Source organism: Lethenteron reissneri, chromosome 71, assembly GCF_015708825.2.
Source record: "Lethenteron reissneri isolate LAM-NWPU_2019-01 chromosome 71, ASM1570882v1, whole genome shotgun sequence".
NCBI lineage: Eukaryota > Metazoa > Chordata > Hyperoartia > Petromyzontiformes > Petromyzontidae > Lethenteron > Lethenteron reissneri.
The window spans coordinates 810,662-831,741 of NC_083849.1; the positions used below are offsets into that span (position 1 = coordinate 810,662).

At 55.9% G+C, this 21,080-nt stretch overlaps 1 protein-coding gene across 1 annotated transcript; it reads right to left on the reverse strand.

Annotated features, from left to right (window-relative positions):
* Positions 1-3,914: 3,914 nt before the first annotated feature.
* LOC133361174 (mucin-19-like) lies at positions 3,915-20,705 on the reverse strand. Its single transcript, XM_061580058.1, has 14 exons — positions 20,275-20,705; positions 19,425-19,514; positions 18,419-18,552; positions 16,876-16,969; positions 13,264-15,603; positions 12,675-12,787; positions 11,580-12,424; positions 10,739-10,836; positions 9,936-10,480; positions 7,995-8,180; positions 5,949-6,065; positions 5,456-5,566; positions 4,749-4,895; positions 3,915-4,034 (listed from the first exon to the last, which is right to left on the reverse strand). Exons 1-14 carry the CDS (start codon positions 20,432-20,434, stop codon positions 3,915-3,917), a joined length of 5,100 nt encoding a protein of 1,699 aa, XP_061436042.1. The 5' UTR covers positions 20,435-20,705.
* Between the last annotated feature and the right edge of the window lie 375 nt (positions 20,706-21,080).

A 21,080-nucleotide genomic window follows, 5' to 3' on the forward strand; every position in this document is an offset into this window, starting at 1 on the left:
TAATGAGTGAATGAAGGGTGACTGAGTGAATGAGTGAGTGAATGAGTGAGTGAATGAGTGAGTTAATGAGTGAATGAATGGGTGACTGAGTGAATGAGTAAATGAGTGAATGAGTAAGTGAATGAATGAGTGAATGAGTGAGTGAATGAGTGAGTGAATGAGTGAGTGAGTGAATGAGTAAGTGAGTGAATGAGTGGGCGTGTGAGCGATGTGGATGGGTGAGAGTGAATCGGCGAGTGGGTGAATGGGTTGGTGTGTGAGCGCCCGAAACGTCGTGATTTAATTTATTTTTTTATTTTATACCCACGTGACTTTACCGAAAGATTAGTGTGTGAAAGTGTTGGATGTACGCGGGTCATTGTTAGTGAGTTGGCGGGTAATGTATTTATAGAAGTAACAAAATAATTATATTATATTTTATTTTTATTATTTTATTACTTCCCTTCTACGCGACTTTACCGAAAGAACCAAGAAGATGAATCCCTGCAGTCACGAAAGCTTTAAATCGAAATTTAATGTATTTATAGTTTAAAAAAACACACAAGCGATTTGACTGAATGTACTAACCTGAAGGCTTTCATGGCTGGTTGAACACGCACTCGGGGTGTGTCTGTGAGAGCTCAGAATTGACGGGGGGTGAAACTTCCGCGATTTCATCAAATTTCCCAAATCTCACGGTTCCAAACCCAAGCCGCTCAAACCCCAAAACCACAAAGCCTCCCACCACGCGCCCCCCCCTCTCTCTCTCTCTGTCTCTCACCCCCTTCCAGAAATCACACTTTGGTATTGCCCGCGCTCTAATCAACGGAGTCAACGGACATCGGCTCCCCGCTATGGGACTGTACCATTAACAAAATACGAGACAAGAGGGGGGGTTTACAAATATATTTTTTTTATATTTTTTTTTAATCGAATATTTTTTTTGCAATGAATTGCTCGCGGTAAAAATACTGCATTAAGCAAAAAATGATAATCACTCAAAAACTGTAACTAGCCAAAACTAAATAATTAATATTCAGATCGATCAACTTTGTCTCTAATCAAACGTTCTGCTCTGTCTCTCTCAGTGTCAATCATCATCACCAAGGTCGACGCGATGATGATGATGTCTCTACCCTGTGTGTGTTCTCTACTGCGCGTGTTCCTCTTTATGCCAGTGCCGTATCGAATGGAAGAGTCCAATAAGTTCCCTTGGCACGATGCACTCCCCCCCCCCCCCATAATTGTCAACGAATGGTTTCGTCCGCGTTCCCGTTATCTTTAGAGGACACATGGCACGACCCCCCCCCCCCCCCACTTTACTCAGACAATGGTTTGGTCCGAACAGCGACCTTATCCGATGCAGACGCAATAAGAGCTTGCATGTGACTCAGTGAGCCTCGATGATTAACACAGGGCCCTAAGGATCTATGGCTCAGTGAGCCTCAGTCATTGACACTGGGCCCTAATGATCTTAAGGGTGCCTTCGCCTGGCTCAGTGAGCCTCAGTCATTGACACTGGGCCCTAAGGATCTTAAGGGTGCCTTCGCCTGGCTCAGTGAGCCTCAGTCATTAACACTGGGCCCTAATGATCTTAAGGGTACCTTAGCCTGGCTCAGTGAGCCTCAAGCATTAACACCGGGCCCTAAGGATCTTAAGGGTGCCTTCGCCTGGCTCAGTGAGCCTCAGTCATTAACACTGGGCTCTAAGCATCTTAAGGGTGCCTTAGCCTGGCTCAGTAAGTCTCAAGCATTAACACTGGGCCCCAAGCATCTTAAGGGTGCCTTAGCCTGGCTCAGTGAGCCTCAGTCATTAACACTGGGACCTAATGATCTTAAGGGTGCCTTAGCCTGGCTCAGTGAGCCTCAGTCATTGACGATGGGCACCAGGTATTTCCAGGGTGTCTGAGAGCGCCTCCACGATCCTCTGGAACTGACACCCTTTGAGTCTGTCCCGACGAGTGTCTAGGCGCGACGCTGGACCCTTTGAAGCGTGACTCTCATTACAGAGTCGCGCATCAACGAGTGCTACGACTTCTTTGTCTTTGCTGCCCACAACGGAGGCCCTTCCCCCCCCAAAGCAGACGAACCACTGCTGGATGAAACTAAGACCTGTAGCATTCGTTGTTACAAAGGGGCTCCTTGTTCATTCAGACGCTGTCTTTCCGACAGAGACCTGTTCTTCACCCGAGGACGGCTGCTTGCGTTGTGCCCGAAACGTCGTGAGAATTGTATTCTATGTTTCATTATTTTATTATTTCCCTTCTACGTGACTTTACCGAAAGAACCAAGAAGAGTGAGAAACACATAAGAAGACACCAGTCCAGATCGTCGTTGCAGTCGTTTATTTCATTTGTAGTATTTTGTTGTTTCCCTTCGACCTGACTTTACCGAAAGAACCAAGAATGAAAATAGTAATATCATTGTTGTTTTCATCATCATCATCAACAGCACACAGATGTCTGTCCCAGGTCTGTCGCGATACAGACCTGGGACATACAAAGACCACCCACTCCCCCATGTAGCCTCAACAGACTGTTGGGACAAGTGCTGTTAGCGAGCAGCACCTATGAAGGCCGGCACGGCACACGAGGGGGTGGGTGGCCAACACCACGCCCGGCCGCCTTTGTCTCCCCAGCGGCGATGGTAACACACCGCACCGGGTACTCATTGGAAGCTGAGTAGACTTAGGGGAGAGGCCCAGGTACCGATTCAGATCATCGTCGTTGGTGTTTGCCGGGAGCGGAGAATTGAACCCGGGTCGCCGGGTTTGTAGCACGGCGCCCCAACCCACGACACCACCGCTCCCACACACACAGAGACACGGACAATGATGTGAATATTATTATTTATTGTGATACTTGTTTAGCCCTGGAAAGACTCTTTTTTCCAGGAGGTTCCTGCCAGGTTCTCCATGCAGTAGCGGCAGTGATGTCCCTGCCGCTGCTACCGTGTGATCCCGGCTGAGTTATATTATATTTTCAGCGCTGGGACGTTTTAGACCAATACCAGTGATATTGTATGTAGGTGGAGGGTTTGTTGCCAATGTAAGTATCGGTGCACCGATGTCCTTGTGTCGAGCAGTTATATCTACGGGAACTTGTTGCCAGCATCAAAAATGATGAAAAATCTAAAGAGGTTTGGACCCTTTCTGGCAATAAAACAGGAAGTGTTAACATGCCAAACACCAAAATAGGTTCCGTTTTGCAATAACATACAAACTACACGTATGAAGGCCGGCACGGCACACGAGGGGGTGGGTGGCCAGCACCACGACCGGCCGCCTTTGTCTCCCCAGTGGTGATTTTTACACACCACACCAGCTACTCATTTTAGGCCAAGCCGACAGAGAGGAGGCCCAGAATCGGTTCAGAGTATCGTCACTGGTGTTGGTGGTGGTCGTGAGCGGGAATCGAACTTGGTTTGCCAAGATTACACAGCGTAGCGCTAACCGCTGCACCGCCGCTCCCCAATCCAACCCCAGACCAGAGGTCGCAAACGGGTTTTGATTCCGTACCCGTACCCGGCCGCACCAGGGTCGCAAACGGGTACCCGTACCCGGCCGGGTACGGGTACCCGTTCCCTACCCGTACCCTACCCAAAATGAGTGACAAACGGTTACTCACCAGTGACTCACGGCCTACCCGTACCCGTACCCGGCTGGGTACGGGTAGCCGGGTATCAGGTAGGGTACGGGTATCGGGTACCCGGTTGCGACCTCTGGTCATGAGCGGGAATCGAACTTGGTTCCCCAGGATTACACAGCGCAGCGCTAACCGCTGCACCGCCGCTCCCCAATCCAACCCCAGACACACGCACCCACGCAGAATGGTCCCATCATCATCAACATCATCATCCACCTCCTCCATCTCCTCATGATCATCTTCATCATCCACCTCCTGTACCTCCACCACCTCATCGTCGTCATCGTCGTCTTCAGCGCCGGCGTTTGGAGGCAACCTGGGCTCCCCGCGCAGCCGGCACGCTGGCGCGCTTGCGTGCGCGCTGCTCTACGTCTCTGCCCCCATCGATGTCCGAGCTGTCTGCCTCGTCTCCCTGTCCCCGCGACGACAACAAGGGGGACAATGTCCAGAGATGTAGACACACACACACACCGTCCGCCAACCAACAAGCGCCAATCAAAAGTGTTATCGAGTCTTATTGTATTGGCGGTGTCACACCGGCGCAGCATCATAACAACAGAGTGTAGTGGTGAGTGTAGTGGTGAGTGTAGTGGTGGTGAGTGTAGTGGTGAGTGTAGTAGTGGTGAGTGTTCTAGTGGTGAGTGTAGTGGTGAGTGTAGTAGTGAGTGTAGTGGTGAGTGTAGTGGTGAGTGTAGTAGTGGTGAGTATAGTGGTGAGTATAGTGGTGAGTGTAGTGGTGAGTGTAGTGGTGAGTGTAGTGGTGAGTGTAGTTGTGGTGAGTGTAGTGGTGAGTGTAGTAGTGGTGAGTGTACTAGTGTTGAGTGTACTAGTGGTGAGTGTAGTGGTGAGTGTAGTAGTGGTGAGTGTACTAGTGTTGAGTGTACTAGTGGTGAGTGTATAGTGTAGTGTAGTAGTGTTGAGTATACTAGTGGTGAGTGTATAGTGTAGTGTGTAGGATGCACGTTGAGATTCATGAGTGCCACGTGGTGACCAATACGCTGTGACTTGCTCAGTAATAGTGGGCACCGTGCGTGTTCAGCGCAACGCTCCTGAAACAAAAGTGCAGACGCCACGTCCAAGCGACACCACGTGGTGTGACGGTGCGGTTTGAGTGGGCGGCTCTCACGCGGCTGGTGCTGAGGCGGTGAGCGTCAACGTCCAGTCTCTGCCTGAGCACGCCGGTGAGGATGAGCTCGGCGCTCACCACGTCAACGCCGCGGCAATCGCGCAGACGCACAGAGTCCTCAGGGCACGACACCACCAGCAGTCCGGCCTGGTAAGGGGTTCGTGCACGCGCGCGCGGGTTACACACACACACGGATACACACACACGGACACGGATACACACACACACACGGATACACACACACACACGGATACACACACACGCGGATACACACACACACGCGGACACACACACACGGACAAACACACACGAGCACACACACACGGATACACACACACACACACGGATAGACACACACACGGATACACACATACACACACACACGGATACACACACACGGATAGACACACACACGGATACACACGAATACACACACACAGGTACACACACGCACGCGAGTACACACACACACGTGAGTACACACACACACGTGAGTACACACACATGCACACAGGTACACACACACACGTGGGTTCACACACACGTGGGTACACACACACACACACGCGGGTACACACACACACACAGGTACACACACACACACAGGTACACACACACAGGTACACACACACACAGGTACACACACGTGGGTACACACACACACAGGTACACACACACACACAGGTACACACACACCCACACCGTACCTGTGCAGTGCGAGGCACTTTGGGGAGCCAGGTGGCCCCGCCGCACTCCACGATGTCGCGCATGTGGACCGGCTCGGGCTTCACTCCGGCGGTCACGTGCACGCGGCAGCCCTGCAGGCACAAGCCGGGCAGGCCAGTACATACATGTATGCGTGTGTGTGTGTACGTGCGTGTGTGTACGTGCGTGTGTGTACGTGTGTGTGTGTACGTGTGTGTGTGTACGTGTGTGTGTGTGTACGTGCGTGTGTGTACGTGTGTGTACGTGTGTGTGTGTGTGCGTGTGTACGTGTGTGTACGTGTGTGTGTGTGCGTGTGTACGTGTGTGTGTGTGTACGTGTGTGTGTGTACGTGCGTGTGTGTGCGTGTGTACGTGTGTGTGTGTACGTGTGTGTGTGTACGTGTGTGTGTGTGCGTGTGTACGTGTGTGTGTGTGCGTGTGTACGTGTGTGTGTGTACGTGTGTGTACGTGTGTGTGCGTGCGTGCGTCACCCACGTGGAACAGCGGCCTCTCTCTCGCCGCAAGGAGCGACTCTCTGAGCCGGAAGTGGAACTTGGCCTCTTGCTCCTCGTCGCTCACGATGAACGCATCGCTGTCCACCACGCGGCCACTCTGCTCACACTGACAAAGACAAATGTCCCCTGTGTAGCCTTGAACATAACTTTTGGGGCATGAGCTCAACTCACTCTGTAGAACAGGGGGAGATCATACAAACTCCACTCACTCACTCTGTAGAACAGGGAGAGATCATACAAACTCCACTCACCCACTCTGCAGAACAGGGGGAGATCACACAAACTCCACTCACTCACTCTGTAGAACAGGGAAAGATCATACAAACTCCACTCACTCACTCTGTAGAACAGGGGGAGATCACACAAACTCCACTCACTCACTCTGTAGAACAGGGGGAGATCACACAAACTCCACTCACTCACTCTGTAGAACAGGGGGAGATCACACAAACTACACTCACTCACTCTGTAGAACAGGGGGAGATCACACAAACTCCACTCACTCACTCTGTAGAACAGGGGGAGATCACACAAACTACACTCACTCTGTAGAACAGGGGGAGATCACACAAACGCCACTCACTCACTCTGTAGAACAGGGGGAGATCACACAAACTACACTCACTCACTCTGTAGAACAGGGGGAGATCCTACAAACTCCACTCACTCACTCTGTAGAACAGGGGGAGATCATACAAACTCCACTCACTCACTATGTAGAACAGGGGGAGATCATACAAACTCCACTCACTCACTCTGTAGAACAGGGGGAGATCACACAAACTCCACTGACTCACTCTGTAGAACAGGGGGAGATCACACAAACTCCACTCACTCACTCTGTAGAACAGGGGGAGATCACACAAACTACACTCACTCTGTAGAACAGGGGGAGATCACACAAACTCCACTCACTCACTCTGTAGAACAGGGGGAGATCACACAAACTACACTCACTCTGTAGAACAGGGGGAGATCACACAAACTACACTCACTCACTCTGTAGAACAGGGGGAGATCATACAAACTCCACTCACTCACTCTGTAGAACAGGGGGAGATCACACAAACTACACTCACTCTGTAGAACAGGGGGAGATCACACAAACTACACTCACTCACTCTGTAGAACAGGGGGAGATCACACAAACTACACTCACTCACTCTGTAGAACAGGGGGAGATCATACAAACTCCACTCACTCACTCTGTAGAACAGGGAGAGATCATACAAACTCCACTCACTCACTCTGTAGAACAGAGGGAGATCATACAAACTCCACTCACTCACTCTGTAGAACAGGGGGAGATCACACAAACTCCACTCACTCACTCTGTAGAACAGGGGGAGATCACACAAACTACACTCACTCTGTAGAACAGGGGGAGATCACACAAACTCCACTCACTCACTCTGTAGAACAGGGGGAGATCACACAAACTACACTCACTCACTCTGTAGAACAGGGGGAGATCATACAAACTCCACTCACTCACTCTGTAGAACAGGGAGAGATCATACAAACTCCACTCACTCACTCTGTAGAACAGAGGGAGATCATACAAACTCCACTCACTCACTCTGTAGAACAGAGGGAGATCATACAAACTCCACTCACTCACTCTGTAGAACAGGGGGAGATCACACAAACTCCACTCACTCACTCTGTAGAACAGGGGGAGATCACACAAACTCCACTCACTCTGTAGAACAGGGGGAGATCACACAAACTCCACTCACTCACTCTGTAGGACAGGGGGAGATCATACAAACTCCACTCACTCACTCTGTAGAACAGGGGGAGATCACACAAACTCCACTCACTCTGTAGAACAGTGGGAGATCATACAAACTCCACTCACTCTGTAGAACAGGGGGAGATCATACAAACTACACTCACTCTGTAGAACAGGGGGAGATCACACAAACTCCACAGAAAGACGCCCCAGTAAGGTAATAAACCCAAGGCCCGAGCATCACCGACGTGCTGCTACCACCACCTTGCCCGCCCGCACAACCCGCGGCACCTGCTGGATCCAGGCGGGCGTGACGACGGGCACGCCCCTGGCGACGGCGCACAGCATCTTGACGGTGCGGCACACGCGGTCGGTGACGAGGTGGGAGCAGTCGCGCGCGCTGGCGCTCACGGCCCAGCCCAGCGCCCGCACGCGCTGCTCCAGCGCCTCCAGCTCCGCCACTCCCGTGAACGCCACCTGCCGCCGGTACGCACGGAGAGGTAGGTTACACACGCGGGCGAGCACGTGCACACGCCGGGCACGCACGTGCACACGCGGGTACAAATGGAGAATTACGTACACAGAGATACAACAACGACAGGTGACGGTGACACAGAGGTCGCAACCGGGTACCCGATACCCGTACCCTACCCGATACCCGGCTACCCGTACCCGGCCGGGTACGGGTAGCCGTTTGCGACCCTGGTGCGGCCGAGTACGGGTAGGCCGTGAGTCACTGGTGAGTAACCGTTTGTCACTCATTTCGGGTAGGGTATGGGTAGGGAACGGGTACCCATTTGCGACCCTGGTGCGGCCGGGTACGGGTAAGGAATCAAAACCCGTCTGCGACCTCTGCGGTGACATCACCACGGTGCCTGTGCCAGACTAGGTGCACTCGGAGACCACGCAAAGTGTCGAAGGTTCGCTGCTGGCAGGAGATCACGGCACAGACCCCAGGTGCCGTAGGTTGACTGACTGAGATGACTGGCCGATGCACCACCTGTGCCCCCTACTGTGCTAACTTGCTGCGTTTTATCCGTCTGCGCTACGCTGTTCTTGGGGTGCGATACACACACAGCGATAAGTAAAGATACACAGAGACAGAGACGGTTGTACGCACCCGTGAACGCCACCTGCAGCAGATATGCGCATACAGAGGGCTACAAAAACAAAGATCCCCCGTATACCTGAACAGACTTTTGGGAGCAAGTACTGTTAGCGAGCACCTATGAAGGCCGGCACAGTGCACGAGGAGGTGGGTGGCCAGCACCACGCCCGGCCGCCTTTGTCTCCCCAGTGGTGATGTTTACTACACAACTCACTAACAATTGTTTAGTTTTCCAAATTTTTTGTTTATTTTTAACACGTAAGGCCCAGTGAGATATGCAGCTCTTTTTCAGAAGCGACCTGGTCACAAATAAATGCTCAACGAAGCGGCTTATCAAGTGGAAATTTACAGCAGCCAAATAGGCAGATGCACGCACACGTGAACAAATACTCTTGACGCATTCTTCTATAATGTCGAGGGGAAAACCGGAGAACCCGGAGAAAATTCCACGCGACCACGAGGAGAGAGACACGGAGACTCCAAATATACAGCAGCAGGCGTCAGGGTCGTGATCGAACCCACGACCTCCTGTATACCAGGCGAGGGAGTTAACATCTCCTAGCCACCGTGATGATGATGAGAGAGAGACACAGACTCCAAATATACAGCAGCAGCAGGCGTCGTCAGGGTCGGGATCGAACCCACGACCTCCTGTATACCAGGCGAGGTAGTTAACATCTCCTATCCACCGTGATGATGATGAGAGAGAGACACAGACTCCAAATATACAGCAGCAGGTGTCAGGGTCGTGAATGAACCCACGACCTCCTGTATACCAGGCGAGGTAGTCAACATCTCATAGCCACCGTGATGATGATGAGAGAGAGACACAGACTCCAAATATACAGCAGCAGGTGTCAGGATTGGGATCGAACCCACGACAGCCTGCATACCAGGCGAGGTGGTCAACATCTGCTATCCATCTCACCACCATGGCGCCCCCTCACACACTCACACGCTCACACGCTCACACACACAGCAAGTGAATTGAACTGTGCACACCCAGCTACGTTGCAGTGCGAAAAGAACACTCATTCGTACAAACATACGAGTCTGCCCACATGCCACGCTCGCATAGGGAGAATCTCACCTTGGGAACGTCTCCCCTGGGATTGCGGGCAGACCGCGGCGTTCCTCGCCCTCCTGAAATTCCCGGCGTTGTCGGCGTTCCCGAGTTTCCCGATGCCCCTCTGCTCCCCTGCGGCGTTCCTGGCCTCTGCGGAATTTCCGGCGTTCCCGAATTTCTCGATGCCGCTCCTCGCCCCTGCGGCGTTCCTGTCCTCCGAGGAATTTCCGGCGTTCCCGAGTTTCCCGATGCCCCTCGCCCCTGCGGCGTTCCTTCCGGCGTTCCCGAGTTTCCCGATGCCCCTCGCCCCTGCGGCGTTCCTTCCGGCGTTCCCGAGTTTCCCGATGCCCCTCGCCCCTGCGGCGTTCCTTCCGGCGTTCCCGAGTTTCCCGATGCCCCTCGCCCCTGCGGCGTTCCTTCCGGCGTTCCCGAGTTTCCCGGTGGCCCTCCGCTCCCCTGCGGCGTTCCCGGAGCGTCGGTGGCTTGGGACGTTCCTGACGTTGCCGACGTTCCCGGTTTCCTGGAATTCCGACGGGATTTCTGCGGCGCTGTCGGCTGCTCCGTGGCCCCACGTCTCTTCCGGGTGGACAGCGTGAGGGGGGGCTGTGTGGGGTGGGGGGGGAGAAAGGGTGGGGAGGGGGGGGGGCTTAGGTGGGATTTTGTTGACTGTAATAATTTAATAAATCAACCGGGGACTGAGTACTGTTGTGTAACGTCAGTACTGATTCCACTTACTATCGTCACACCTCCCGCACCATCGCCACCGTCTCCATCATCACTGGCAGCAGTAGCGGTGGCAGCATCACTGCTACCCTCTTCCTGCCCCGCGGCATTGTGGGAGGCAGCCAAGGGGGGCGGCACCTCCTGCGGGGCCACCGGCTGTTGCTGTGGGCGACCTCGCCGCCTCCGCCGGGTTTCCTCCTGTGGTGCGGTTCCCCCGCCCCCACCGCTTTCCGCTTCTAGTGACAGGGAGATCATGAAAACAGATCTTAGACTTGATTCATAAGTGATCGTTTGGGGTGGGGGGGGTTAAGCCACTCTGTGGCGATCCGGTGATGTTTGAGAACCCTCCACCGTCTAAGTGGCTGAGCAGGTGAGTAGGTGAGTGAGTGGGTGAGTGAGTGAGTGAGTCAGTGGGTGGGTGAGTGAGTGGCTGAGTGGGTGGGTGATTGAGTGGGTGGGTGAGTGAATGCATGAGTGGGTGGGTGAGTGGGTGGGGGGGTGAGTGAGTGGGTGGGTGAGTGATTGGGTGGGTAGGTCAGTGAGTGAGCTGAAACAATCATAATCGCCACGTCTTTAAACGCCTGCCCACCGCGTGACGGTTTAATTTGATTGGCTGTCATTAGTCGGTGGTGGAGGGCGTCCCGACAAAACAATCTGGCGAGACGGTCACTACGCGGCCCAACCCTGAAATAGATCGACTACGAACCGTAACATTAGCTGAGCATACCCACTACGTGTCAATCTCTTGTCTCACCAACTATCATCTACACCACGAACGCCGCCGTGGTGATGCTCATGGAAACAACAACGATGACGACGACGACGACGGGACTCACTTGTTTCTACTTCCTTTGTCTCGTCCGCACCTCCACCACCGCTATCCACCGCCGCCTCCACCGCCTCCTCCACCACCGCCTCCACCACCTCCTTCTCCGCCTCCACCGCCCATGCTCGTCCCCTGCCCCCCCCTGCCCCCCGCTGTCGCCGCTCCTGCCCTTCCACCACCTCGGCTGACCCTTGATGACCGCTGCCGACCCCCCGACCTCTGGGATCATCTGGCCAGATGACGAGGTGGACCTCTCCTCCCCGCGCCAGCGCGCCATTTGTCTCGTCATCGCCGTCACCGCCGTCATCATCGTCGCCGCCGGCCCGCGTCCTCCTCCTCCTCCTCTGTGGTGTCGCGGCGCCCTTTGCCCGGCCTCCAGCCCTTCCCTGGGCCACCTTGCCGGTCCGTGGAGTGGCCGCCGCCGCCGCTTCGCTTCCCGTCCCGGGGGCGACACTTTCCGTGCGCACGGCATCGCCGACGCCGCTTCCCACTGCTGTGACATCACTTTCTGCCGCAACGACGTTGGTTCCCGTCTCGGCGCCGCTGCTTCCTGCGTCGACGGCGTCACTGCCGGCGTCACTGCCGGCGTCACCTCCTGTCGCGGCGGCGCTGTTCCGCGGATTTCTACCACGCCGCACGTTGCCTCGGGCCTTGGCGACGTCACTTCCTGTCCTGGCGTTGCGTGGGGCGACGTCACTTCCTGTCTTGTCGTCGTGTGGGGCTGTGGCGACGTTACTTCCTGTCCTGTCGTGACATGGGGCTCTGGCGACGTCACTTCCTGTCTTGTCGTCGCGTGGGGCTGTGGCGACGTCACTTCCTGTCCTGGAGTCACATGGGGTTCTGGCGACGTCACTTCCTGTCTTGTCGTCACGTGGGGCTGTGGCGACGTCACTTCCTGCCCCTCCGCTTGACTCGACTGCCACTGCCGCCGATGTTGCCGTCGCTGCTTTCTGCTTGGCTCGGGTTTTCCGATCCATGCTGCTGGATATGGGGACATCCTGTAAAACAAAGAGCATAAATCATGCTATCTGCCATTCAACTTATCCGCTAATTTCACAATTGCACAATCCCCTTATCCGCTATTCTATTTACTGCCCTATCCTCATCCGCCATTCAACTTATTTCTATGCAATTTTCCTCTTTTATCCTTTATACTATACAGGAGGTCATGGGTTAGATCCCGTCCCTGACGCCTGCTGCCGTATATGTGGAGTTTGCGTCTCTCTCTCCCCGTGGTCGCTCACTCACCTCCACCACCCGTCCAACCTGCTCTGTGGCGTCATCCTCTGAACTGGCGACCTTTGACCTCCCGGCTGCTGTCCTCCTTTGGCCAATCCTACGAGTGCTGGGCGAGGGGTGACCTGGGGATGGCAAAGACATAGACGACCAGTGTGGCCTACACAGGTTGCTGGGGCAAGTGCTGTTAGCGAGCACCCACGAATTTGGGTCGCCGGGTTTGTAGCGTGGTACACCAACCACTGAACCACCGCTCCCCCCACCCCCAATACACACAGATACAAAGATCCCCAGTACAGCCTTAACAGACTGTAGGGCCAAGTGCTGTTAGCGAGTAGCAGCAGCAGCACCTGTGAAGGCCGGCACTGTGGCACATGAGGAGGTGTTTACACATCGCCCCAGGTACTCATTGGAGGCTGAGTCGACCTAGGGGAGGTCCAGGACCGAATCAGATAATCGTCACTGGTGTTTGCCGTAAGCGGGAATCGAATCCGGGTCACCAGGTTCGTAGCGCAGCGTAGCGCTAACCACCACACTACCGCTCCCCACAGAGGCACACACACAGACTTACAGATAATCCGCGTACGATACGTACACCCACCTGGATTAACGTCTCTTTGGTTCGATGCTTCAGCCAGAGGTTCAACGGTCCCAGCAGCTTCCACATGAGCACCTTCCTCCTCCTCCTCCTCCCCGTGATCCTCCGGAAGCTCGGCACCCGTCACCTTGGCCAGTCGCTTCATCACCACCGTCAAACTCCGCTGGCGTCTCGACCTCGGCGGCTCTGGTTGTGTTCCCGGTTCTGGCGGCGGTGCGGCCGTGCCGCCCCTCTTGGCGGTCGCGGGCTTCCTGCCGCCTCGTCCCGCGCTCGGAGTCCTGGCGGAACGCCGTGGCGCATTTCTCCCCGCGGGCGACGAAGGCTCGGCCGACGATCCACCGTCGGCGCTGCCACCGCCGCCGTCACCGATGCCGCCGAGTCTCGCTTCCTCGGCGTCTCCCGAGCGCCCGCACTCTCCCCGCGGAGCGCCGTCTCCATCCTCCGCCGAACGCTTCCTCCCGAGTATCTTAGAACTTTCCGGACATTCCGTGCGGCGCTCTCGCGTTTCCTCTCCATCCTCCGACGGCGGATCTCCGCCATCTCTCGCCTCTCCCGGCGACTCTCTCTCGCCCGTCGACGCCTTTCCGACCTTCTTCAGAGTTTCCGGGCGATCAGGTTCGGCGGCTCGAGCGGCCTCCTCAACCCCCGCCATCAGCTCGTCGCGCCCCGTGCCCTCGACCGGAGCCACCCAAGTCTCCGACCCGAACAAGTCGCCTTTAGTCTTCGCCGAGGGCCTTTCTAGTTTCTTCGGAGCTTCCGGGCGTCTGGCGTCTGGGTGCCGCGTCTCCGCCCCGACCGCCGTCGACGGGACGTCGGAGTTCCCCTTCGCCTCTCCGGAGGCCGCCGCCGTTTCCAAGTCATTCCGCTTCCTTGCCGACTTCCTTCCGGGTTTCTTCGAAGTTCCCGGGGGTTCGACCTCGGGGGGCAGCCGTGTCTCTCCCTCGACGACCGCCGCTGCCGCCGCTTCATGCGCTCCGCCCGTCGCGGAGCCCCCCGCCGTTTCGCGCTCTCGCGGGACGCCTGTCTTGCCCGACGACTTCCCTCCAAGGCGTCCTCCTCGCTTCGAAGACGACGGGATCCCCGGTGGCAATGATCCGGCCGTATTATTCTCCGCTGCTGGCGGTACCTCTTCTCCGTTGCCCGCAGGAGTCGGTGGCACGGCGGTTTGCGGCGGCGGCGGGGAGGCACCCTGCCTCTCGGTCGGCTTCTCTACGGCGTCGCCGGTTTCCGTCGACGCGCTTCGCGGGCCGAGCAAAGCGGCGTCCGTCAGCGTGGACGCCCCCTCGCGCCCGCGATCTTCCCCGCCGGCCGACGGGCACCCGGCCGCGGTGCCTGACAGAGAATCTTCGTTCTCAGTCGCAGTCTTTTCACCGTCTCCATCAGCCTTCGGATCTTCCGCAGGCCTTTCAGTTGTCAGGGAAAGCGTCTTAGCCGTGGTTTCCCCCGACACTCCTCCTCCTGCCCCGGCTTCTCGTCCCCCCTCTGAACTTCCCGCGGCGGGGTCCGTCGACTGCCCGCCGGTGTCGCAGCGAAGCGGCTCGTCACCTCCCGTCGGTTCAACTTCACGCGACTCTGCCGGTATCTCGGCGTCCAAGTCGATCGTCTCGTCGTCGTCAGAGCTTGCGGTCTCAACACCCTCGGGATTTCCCGTGGTCGAGGCCGAGTTCACGCCTTCCGCGTTCATCAAACCGCCACCTGCATCCGTCTCCTTCTCTCCGCGGTCTCTCTTCTCCACCAGCGCCGCCGCCGCCGCGCCGTCTCCACCGTCTCTAAGATTCGCCGGGCCACCAGAATCTCCGCCGAGCGATCCGCCACCTTCGGCCTCCTCCGTCGACGGCGTGCCGACGTCTCCCGCTTCCTTGGAAGCGCGCGGGAGTTCGCCCTGCGGACCGAGCGTCTCATCTGCCGCCTCCAACGCCGCCTCCCCGCCCACCTCCTCCTCCCCCACGCCTCGGCCGCCCCTCGCCCCCGAAGGCGGCACCTCCACCGAGACTTCCGCCCTCGACCTCCGGCTTTTGGACAGGCGCCCTCTGCTCGCTCGGCGCGCCGACGCCGTCGCCACCTCCCAACCGCCGCTAGTGCCCGGCGAAATCTCGCGGTCGTTACCGACGCCGAATAACCGCTCCACGGGCTGCGTGGGCTCGCAGTCGTCAAAGTGGCAGGCGTCGGTGGCGGGAGACACGGCAGCTGTTTCTTGCCGTTTGTTGCCGACGTACTGCTCCATCGGCTGCGTCTCGTCGAGGGACGACGATGATGATGACGGGGATGTTTCTGATGCCATTGGCAGTGCTGATGATGTTGATGGTGGTGATGCTGATGATGGCGGGGGATGGGATGGGGAGCCTGGATGGGTTTTGTGGGTGGGAACGTTGGTAGGCCGTGTAAGGGTGGTGGATATCGTTCCACAGTGGGTGTATGTGTGCGTGTGTGAATGTGTATGTTGAGGTGTGTGTGTGTGTGTGTTTACGCGTGTGTGTGTTAGTATGTTGGGGTGTGTGTGTGTGTGTGTGGAGGCACAGATAGGGTATTAGTTGCAGAAATTTAAGTTTGAGAGTAATTACTTTATACTCCGACACAGACAGTACGAGTTTATAAAAGACACCCAGACCCAGGGCTCGAACCCAGTTTCTTAACGCTTCTGGGTGAGCATCTCCAACACGGCCATCATGAATCAAACATGGCCATTATGAATCAAACAAGGCCATTGTGAACCTGACACAGCCATGATGAACCCCCTAAAGATGCCGCAATGGCAAGATGTTAACTTCGATCCCGACCCTGACGCCTGCTGCTGCTGTATATTTAGAGTTTGCGTCTCTCTCTCATCATCATCACGGTGGCTAGGAGATGTTAACTGCCTCGCCTGGTAGGCAGGAGGTCGTGGGTTCGATCCCGACCCTGACGCCTGCTGCTGTATATTTGGAGTTTGCATGACTCTCCCCGTGTTCGCGGGGATTTTTCTCCGGGTCCTCTGGTTTTTCCCTTCCCATTTGGAATCAACGTCACGCGTTTAGAGTATTTGTCTGCTGTAAATGTGCGATAAGCCGCTTCGTTGCGCTACCATTTGTGGCCAGATCGCTTCTGAAGAAGAGCTATATAGCTTAGTGGGCCCTTACCTGGTCAAATAAAAGTAGTTTAGTTTAGTTTTTAGTTCGCCTAAGACACCCAGATGCAGGGTTTCGAACCCAAGAATTCAACAGTACAACCTCAGCAATGTCTCTGACATGGCCATTATGAACCCCCAACAACAACAACAACCGCCATTCACCACTAAGTGGTGGTGATGTCACCACAGCGCTTGTGCCAGGCTATATGCACTTTAAGGCCATGTGAAGTGTCGAACGCCCGCTAGCAGGTCACGGGACTGACCCAGGTGCCATGGGTTGACTGACTGAGATGACTGGCCGATGCATCACCTGTGCCCCCTACTGTGCCCCCTACTGTGCCAATTTGCTGTATTTTATCCACCCGGCGCTCCGCTCGTTGTTGTGAGCGTCACTCCTCTGCCCTCCGCTGTTGCTGGAGGGCGACTGCCTCCAACTGCCCAGTAGCAGCGTCCTTCACGAGCCTCCTCCACAGACAGAGAGACACACACCAAGGAGTTTGTCCATGTACCTGTGCCGCAGGGCTGCGTGGAAGAGTTTGAAGAGTTGGGAAAGAGCGAGGTCCAATGACTTTGCTTGGGATAGACGTACGCCTGCGTCTCCACCTGCAACAAAGACAAAGATCCCCCACGTAGCCTTAACAGACTGTTGGGCCAAGTGCGGTTAGTGAGCAGGACCTATGCAGGCCGGCACTGCGGTACACGAGGGGGAGGGTGGCCAGCACCATGCCTGGCCAACTTTGTCTCCCCAGTGGCGATGTTTACCCCACACCGCACCAGGTACTCATTTGACGCCAAGTCGACCTAGGGGAGGCCCAGGACCGGTTAAGATAATTGTCACTGAATTTTGGCCGTCACTGGGTTCGTAGCACTAACCGCTACGCCATCAACACACACACACATGTACGCATCAGCCACAGCAATCACAGCACCAACAGCGGAAAAATGCCAACTTTCATAATAATCCACAATACAGGTTTTGGGTGAGATCACGTAAATATAAATGTGTCGTTAACCCCGCCCGCCACCACCCAACTAGAGAAGTTTGTCACGTAAACAAATCGTGCCAATTACTTACTGGTTCAGCACGCCGGAAAGTAAAACCCACTACAACATTTACAATTCCAGTACCGTGACGTTTTGCCAGTACAGGTAGTCCTTACTTAATAACAACTCCGATCATTTTTCATTGCTGGAGGGGCAGAAGTCGCAAACAGGTTTTGATTCCTTACCGGTACCCGTACCCGGCCACACCAGGGTCGCAAATGGGTACCCGTACCCTACCCGTACCCGTACTCTACCCGAAATGAGTGACAAACGGTTACTCACCAGTGACTCACGGCCTACCCATACCCGTACCCGGCCGCACCAGGGTCGCAAAAGGCTACCCGTACCCGTACCCAGCTGGGTACGGGTACCCATTTGCGACCCTACCCAGCCGGGTACGGGTAGCCGGGTATCGGGTACCCGGTTGCGACCTCTGTGGAGGGGTTGCCCCCCCTCCTTGAAAATCCTGGCTCCATCATTGGTCGTGGGTCAGAACCCAACCCTGGCACCAATATATTTGAAATTTGTGGTGTCTTTCTCTCTCTCTCTCCCCGTGATCTCGTGGATTTTTCTCCGGGCCCTCCGGTTTTCCCCTCCACATCTAGACTCAACAGCACGCGTTTAGAGTATTTGGCTGCTATAAATTTCCACGTGATAAGCCACTTCGTTGAGCGATCATTTGAGCTACGTAGCTCAGTGGGGTCCTTACAACTGGTAAAATTAAAATAGTAAAAATTGGTGGAATGGTGAAAGGGTCACTGTGAGATCATAGGACAGACCCAGGTGACTGGCAGATGCACCAACACCATCGCTGACCGTGACAGCTCGCATAATGCACATTCAAGATGAAGACCCACCAATGTAGCTCACTGAAGCTGCCGGGGCGAGCGCTGTTAGCGAGCGGCACCTACTAACGCCAGCACACAGCGCAACGAGGGGGTGGGTGGCCAACGCCAGGCCCGAGCGCCTTTCTCTCCCCGAGTGGCGATGTCGCACACACACACACACCTCATCGATGCAGGGGAAATGCTGAGTCGGCATGTCTGAGATGCTCTGAGGAGAGGACTCCTGGTGCAGCACTGCCCCCAGTTCTGCTTCTAGCCCTGCCTCTACTCGGGCTCCCGGCTGGCGGATCCATCCACCTGCAGCAACAGAACAACCCACACAGAGTGACGTCGTGCGAGCGAGTGGTCAGCGCGCTGTGCTACGAATCTGATTCCCGCTCACGGGAGATTATCTGAACCGGTCCTGGGCCTTCCCTAGGTCGACTCAGCCTCAAATGAGTACCTGGTGGGGGGTGTAAACATCGCCACTGGGGAGACAAAGGCCGTGAGCGGGAATTGAACTCGGGACGCTGGATACGTAGCGCAGCAAGCTGTTGTACGCACTCATTCAAGACCTTACAAACTCCACTCACTCATTCTGTAGAACAGGGGGAGATCATACAAACTCCACTCACTCACTCTGTAGAACAGGGGGAGATCATACAAACTCCACTCACTCACTCTGTAGAACAGGGGTAAATCATACAAACTCCACTCACTCACTCTATAGAACAGGGGGAGATCATACAAACTCCACTCACTCACTCTATAGAACAGGGGGAGATCATACAAACTCCACTCACTCACTCTATAGAACAGGGGGAGATCATACAAACTCCACTCACTCTCGCTCTGCAAAACAGGGGGAGATCATACAAACTCAACTCACTCTGTAGAACAGGGGGAGATCACACAAACTCCACTCACTCACTCTGTAGAACAGGGGGAGATCATACAAACTCCACTCACTCACTCTGTAGAACAGGGGGAGATCATACAAACTCCACTCACTCACTCTGTAGAACACGGGGAGATCACACAAACTACACACACTCACTCTGTAGAACAGGGGGAGTTCACACTCACTCTCGCTCTGCCAAGCAAGGGGGAGAATCATACAAAGTTGCCCCAGTCGGGTATCGAACCCAGGCTGGGTGGTGTGTGGAGTTGGGCGATGTGTGGGGTCTCACCCAGCAAGTGAACATCATCTTCGCTGTCGTCATCTTGATCCGTGTCCTCAGGACTTGCAGCACCAGCAGCACCAGCAATAGCTTGAGCCACTGAATCGTCATCCCAGATACAAAGACAAAGATCCCCCCGTGTAGCCTTCAGCATAATGTTGGGGCAAGTGCTGTTAGCGAGTAGCAGCACCACCGATTGAAGGTCCGGCACGATGCGGTGGGTGGCCACCACTTACCACGCCCGGCCGCCTTTGTATCCCCAGTGGCCACGTGATGATGGTGGTGATGGTGATGAGTCACTGGGTTGAGTTAGAATTTTTGTTGGCTATGTCGCTTCTTCAAATCATTTAGTCTATGGCTCTCTGAGTGAGTCTATGGCTCTCTGAGCGAGTCTATGGCTCTCTGAGTGAGTCTATGGCTCTCTGAGTGAGTCTATGACTCTCTGTGTGAGTCTATGGCTCTCTGAGTGAGTCTATGGCTCTCTGAGTGAGTCTATGGCTCTCTGAGTGAGTCTATGGCTTCCTGAGCAAGTCTATGGCTCTCTGAGTGAGTCTATGGCTTCCCGAGCAAGTCTATGGCTCTCTGAGTGAGTCTATGGCTCTCTGTGTGAGTCTATGGCTCTCTGTGTGAGTCCATGACTCTCTGAGCGAGTCTATGACTCTCTGAGCGAGTCTATGACTCTCTGATCGAGTCGATGGCTCTCTGAGCGAGTCTATGAGTCCCCACCGTAATCCCAGTGGCTGTGCGGCTGAAACCTGGACTGGCTCTCAGCAGCGCCGGCTCACAGGCGTCTCTCCCCTCCCAGTGCCACCCGGCCGCCTCTCCCCAGAAGCGCGTTCACAACCAGCAGGCGCCTTACCTTTGCCGCCACCGCCACCACCACCGCCGTCACCACCGCCACCGCTGCCACCACCACCGCCGTCACCACCACCACCACTGCCACCGCCACCGCCGCCACCGCCACCGCCGCCGTCACCACCATCTCCAGCATCCTCTTCAATGTCCGTGTCGCTGTTCATGTGAAACCCTGAGGCTTGTTGAGGGAGTTTCGCTGTCAATTTCACGGATTCACCTTCGTCAGCTTTGCAACCTCCTCCTCCTTCTCCCCCAACTCCTTGCTCCACCTCCAAATCCTCAATATCAGTCTCACTTCCCGAACTCTGCAACTCTTGCTGCTGCTGCTGCTGCTGCTGATGGTGGCGGTGGCCAGGAGTGACGTCCAAGTCTTGGTCCGACCTCCTGGCGAGGTTCGCCTGGGGTCGTCTCAAGGGGATTGGCTGAGATGCCGTTTGGTCTGTGGAACGTGACGGCGATAACGATCAAGGCTGGTTCCTGATGAAGCTGCCCGACCCTCCCACCCCCCCAGACCCGCCCCTACCCCCCCACACCCCCCCCACACTCCCCCCACACCCACCCCTACCCTCACACCCACCCCCCCACACCCCCCCACACCCGCCCCTACCCCCACACCCCCCCCACACTCCCCCCACACCCACCCCTACCCTCACACCCACCCCCCCCACACCCGCCCCTACCCCCACACCCCCCCCACACCCGCCCCTACCCCCGCACCCCCCCCACACCCGCCTCTACCCCCGCACCCCCCCCCAGACCCGCCCCTACCCCCACACCCCCCCCAGACACGCCCCTACCCCCACACCGTCC

Coding starts and splice junctions, on each gene's coding strand:
- LOC133361174 (XM_061580058.1), bottom strand. CDS start 20,434: ATGAACAGCGACACGGACATTGAAGAGGATGCTGGAGATGGTGGTGAC. Junction 19,515..20,274: donor TGGTGGCGGTGGCGGCAAAG/GTAAGGCGCCTG, acceptor ATGACGATTCAG/TGGCTCAAGCTATTGCTGGT. Junction 4,035..4,748: donor ACCGCCTCAGCACCAGCCGC/GTGAGAGCCGCC, acceptor TCGCGGGGACAG/GGAGACGAGGCAGACAGCTC.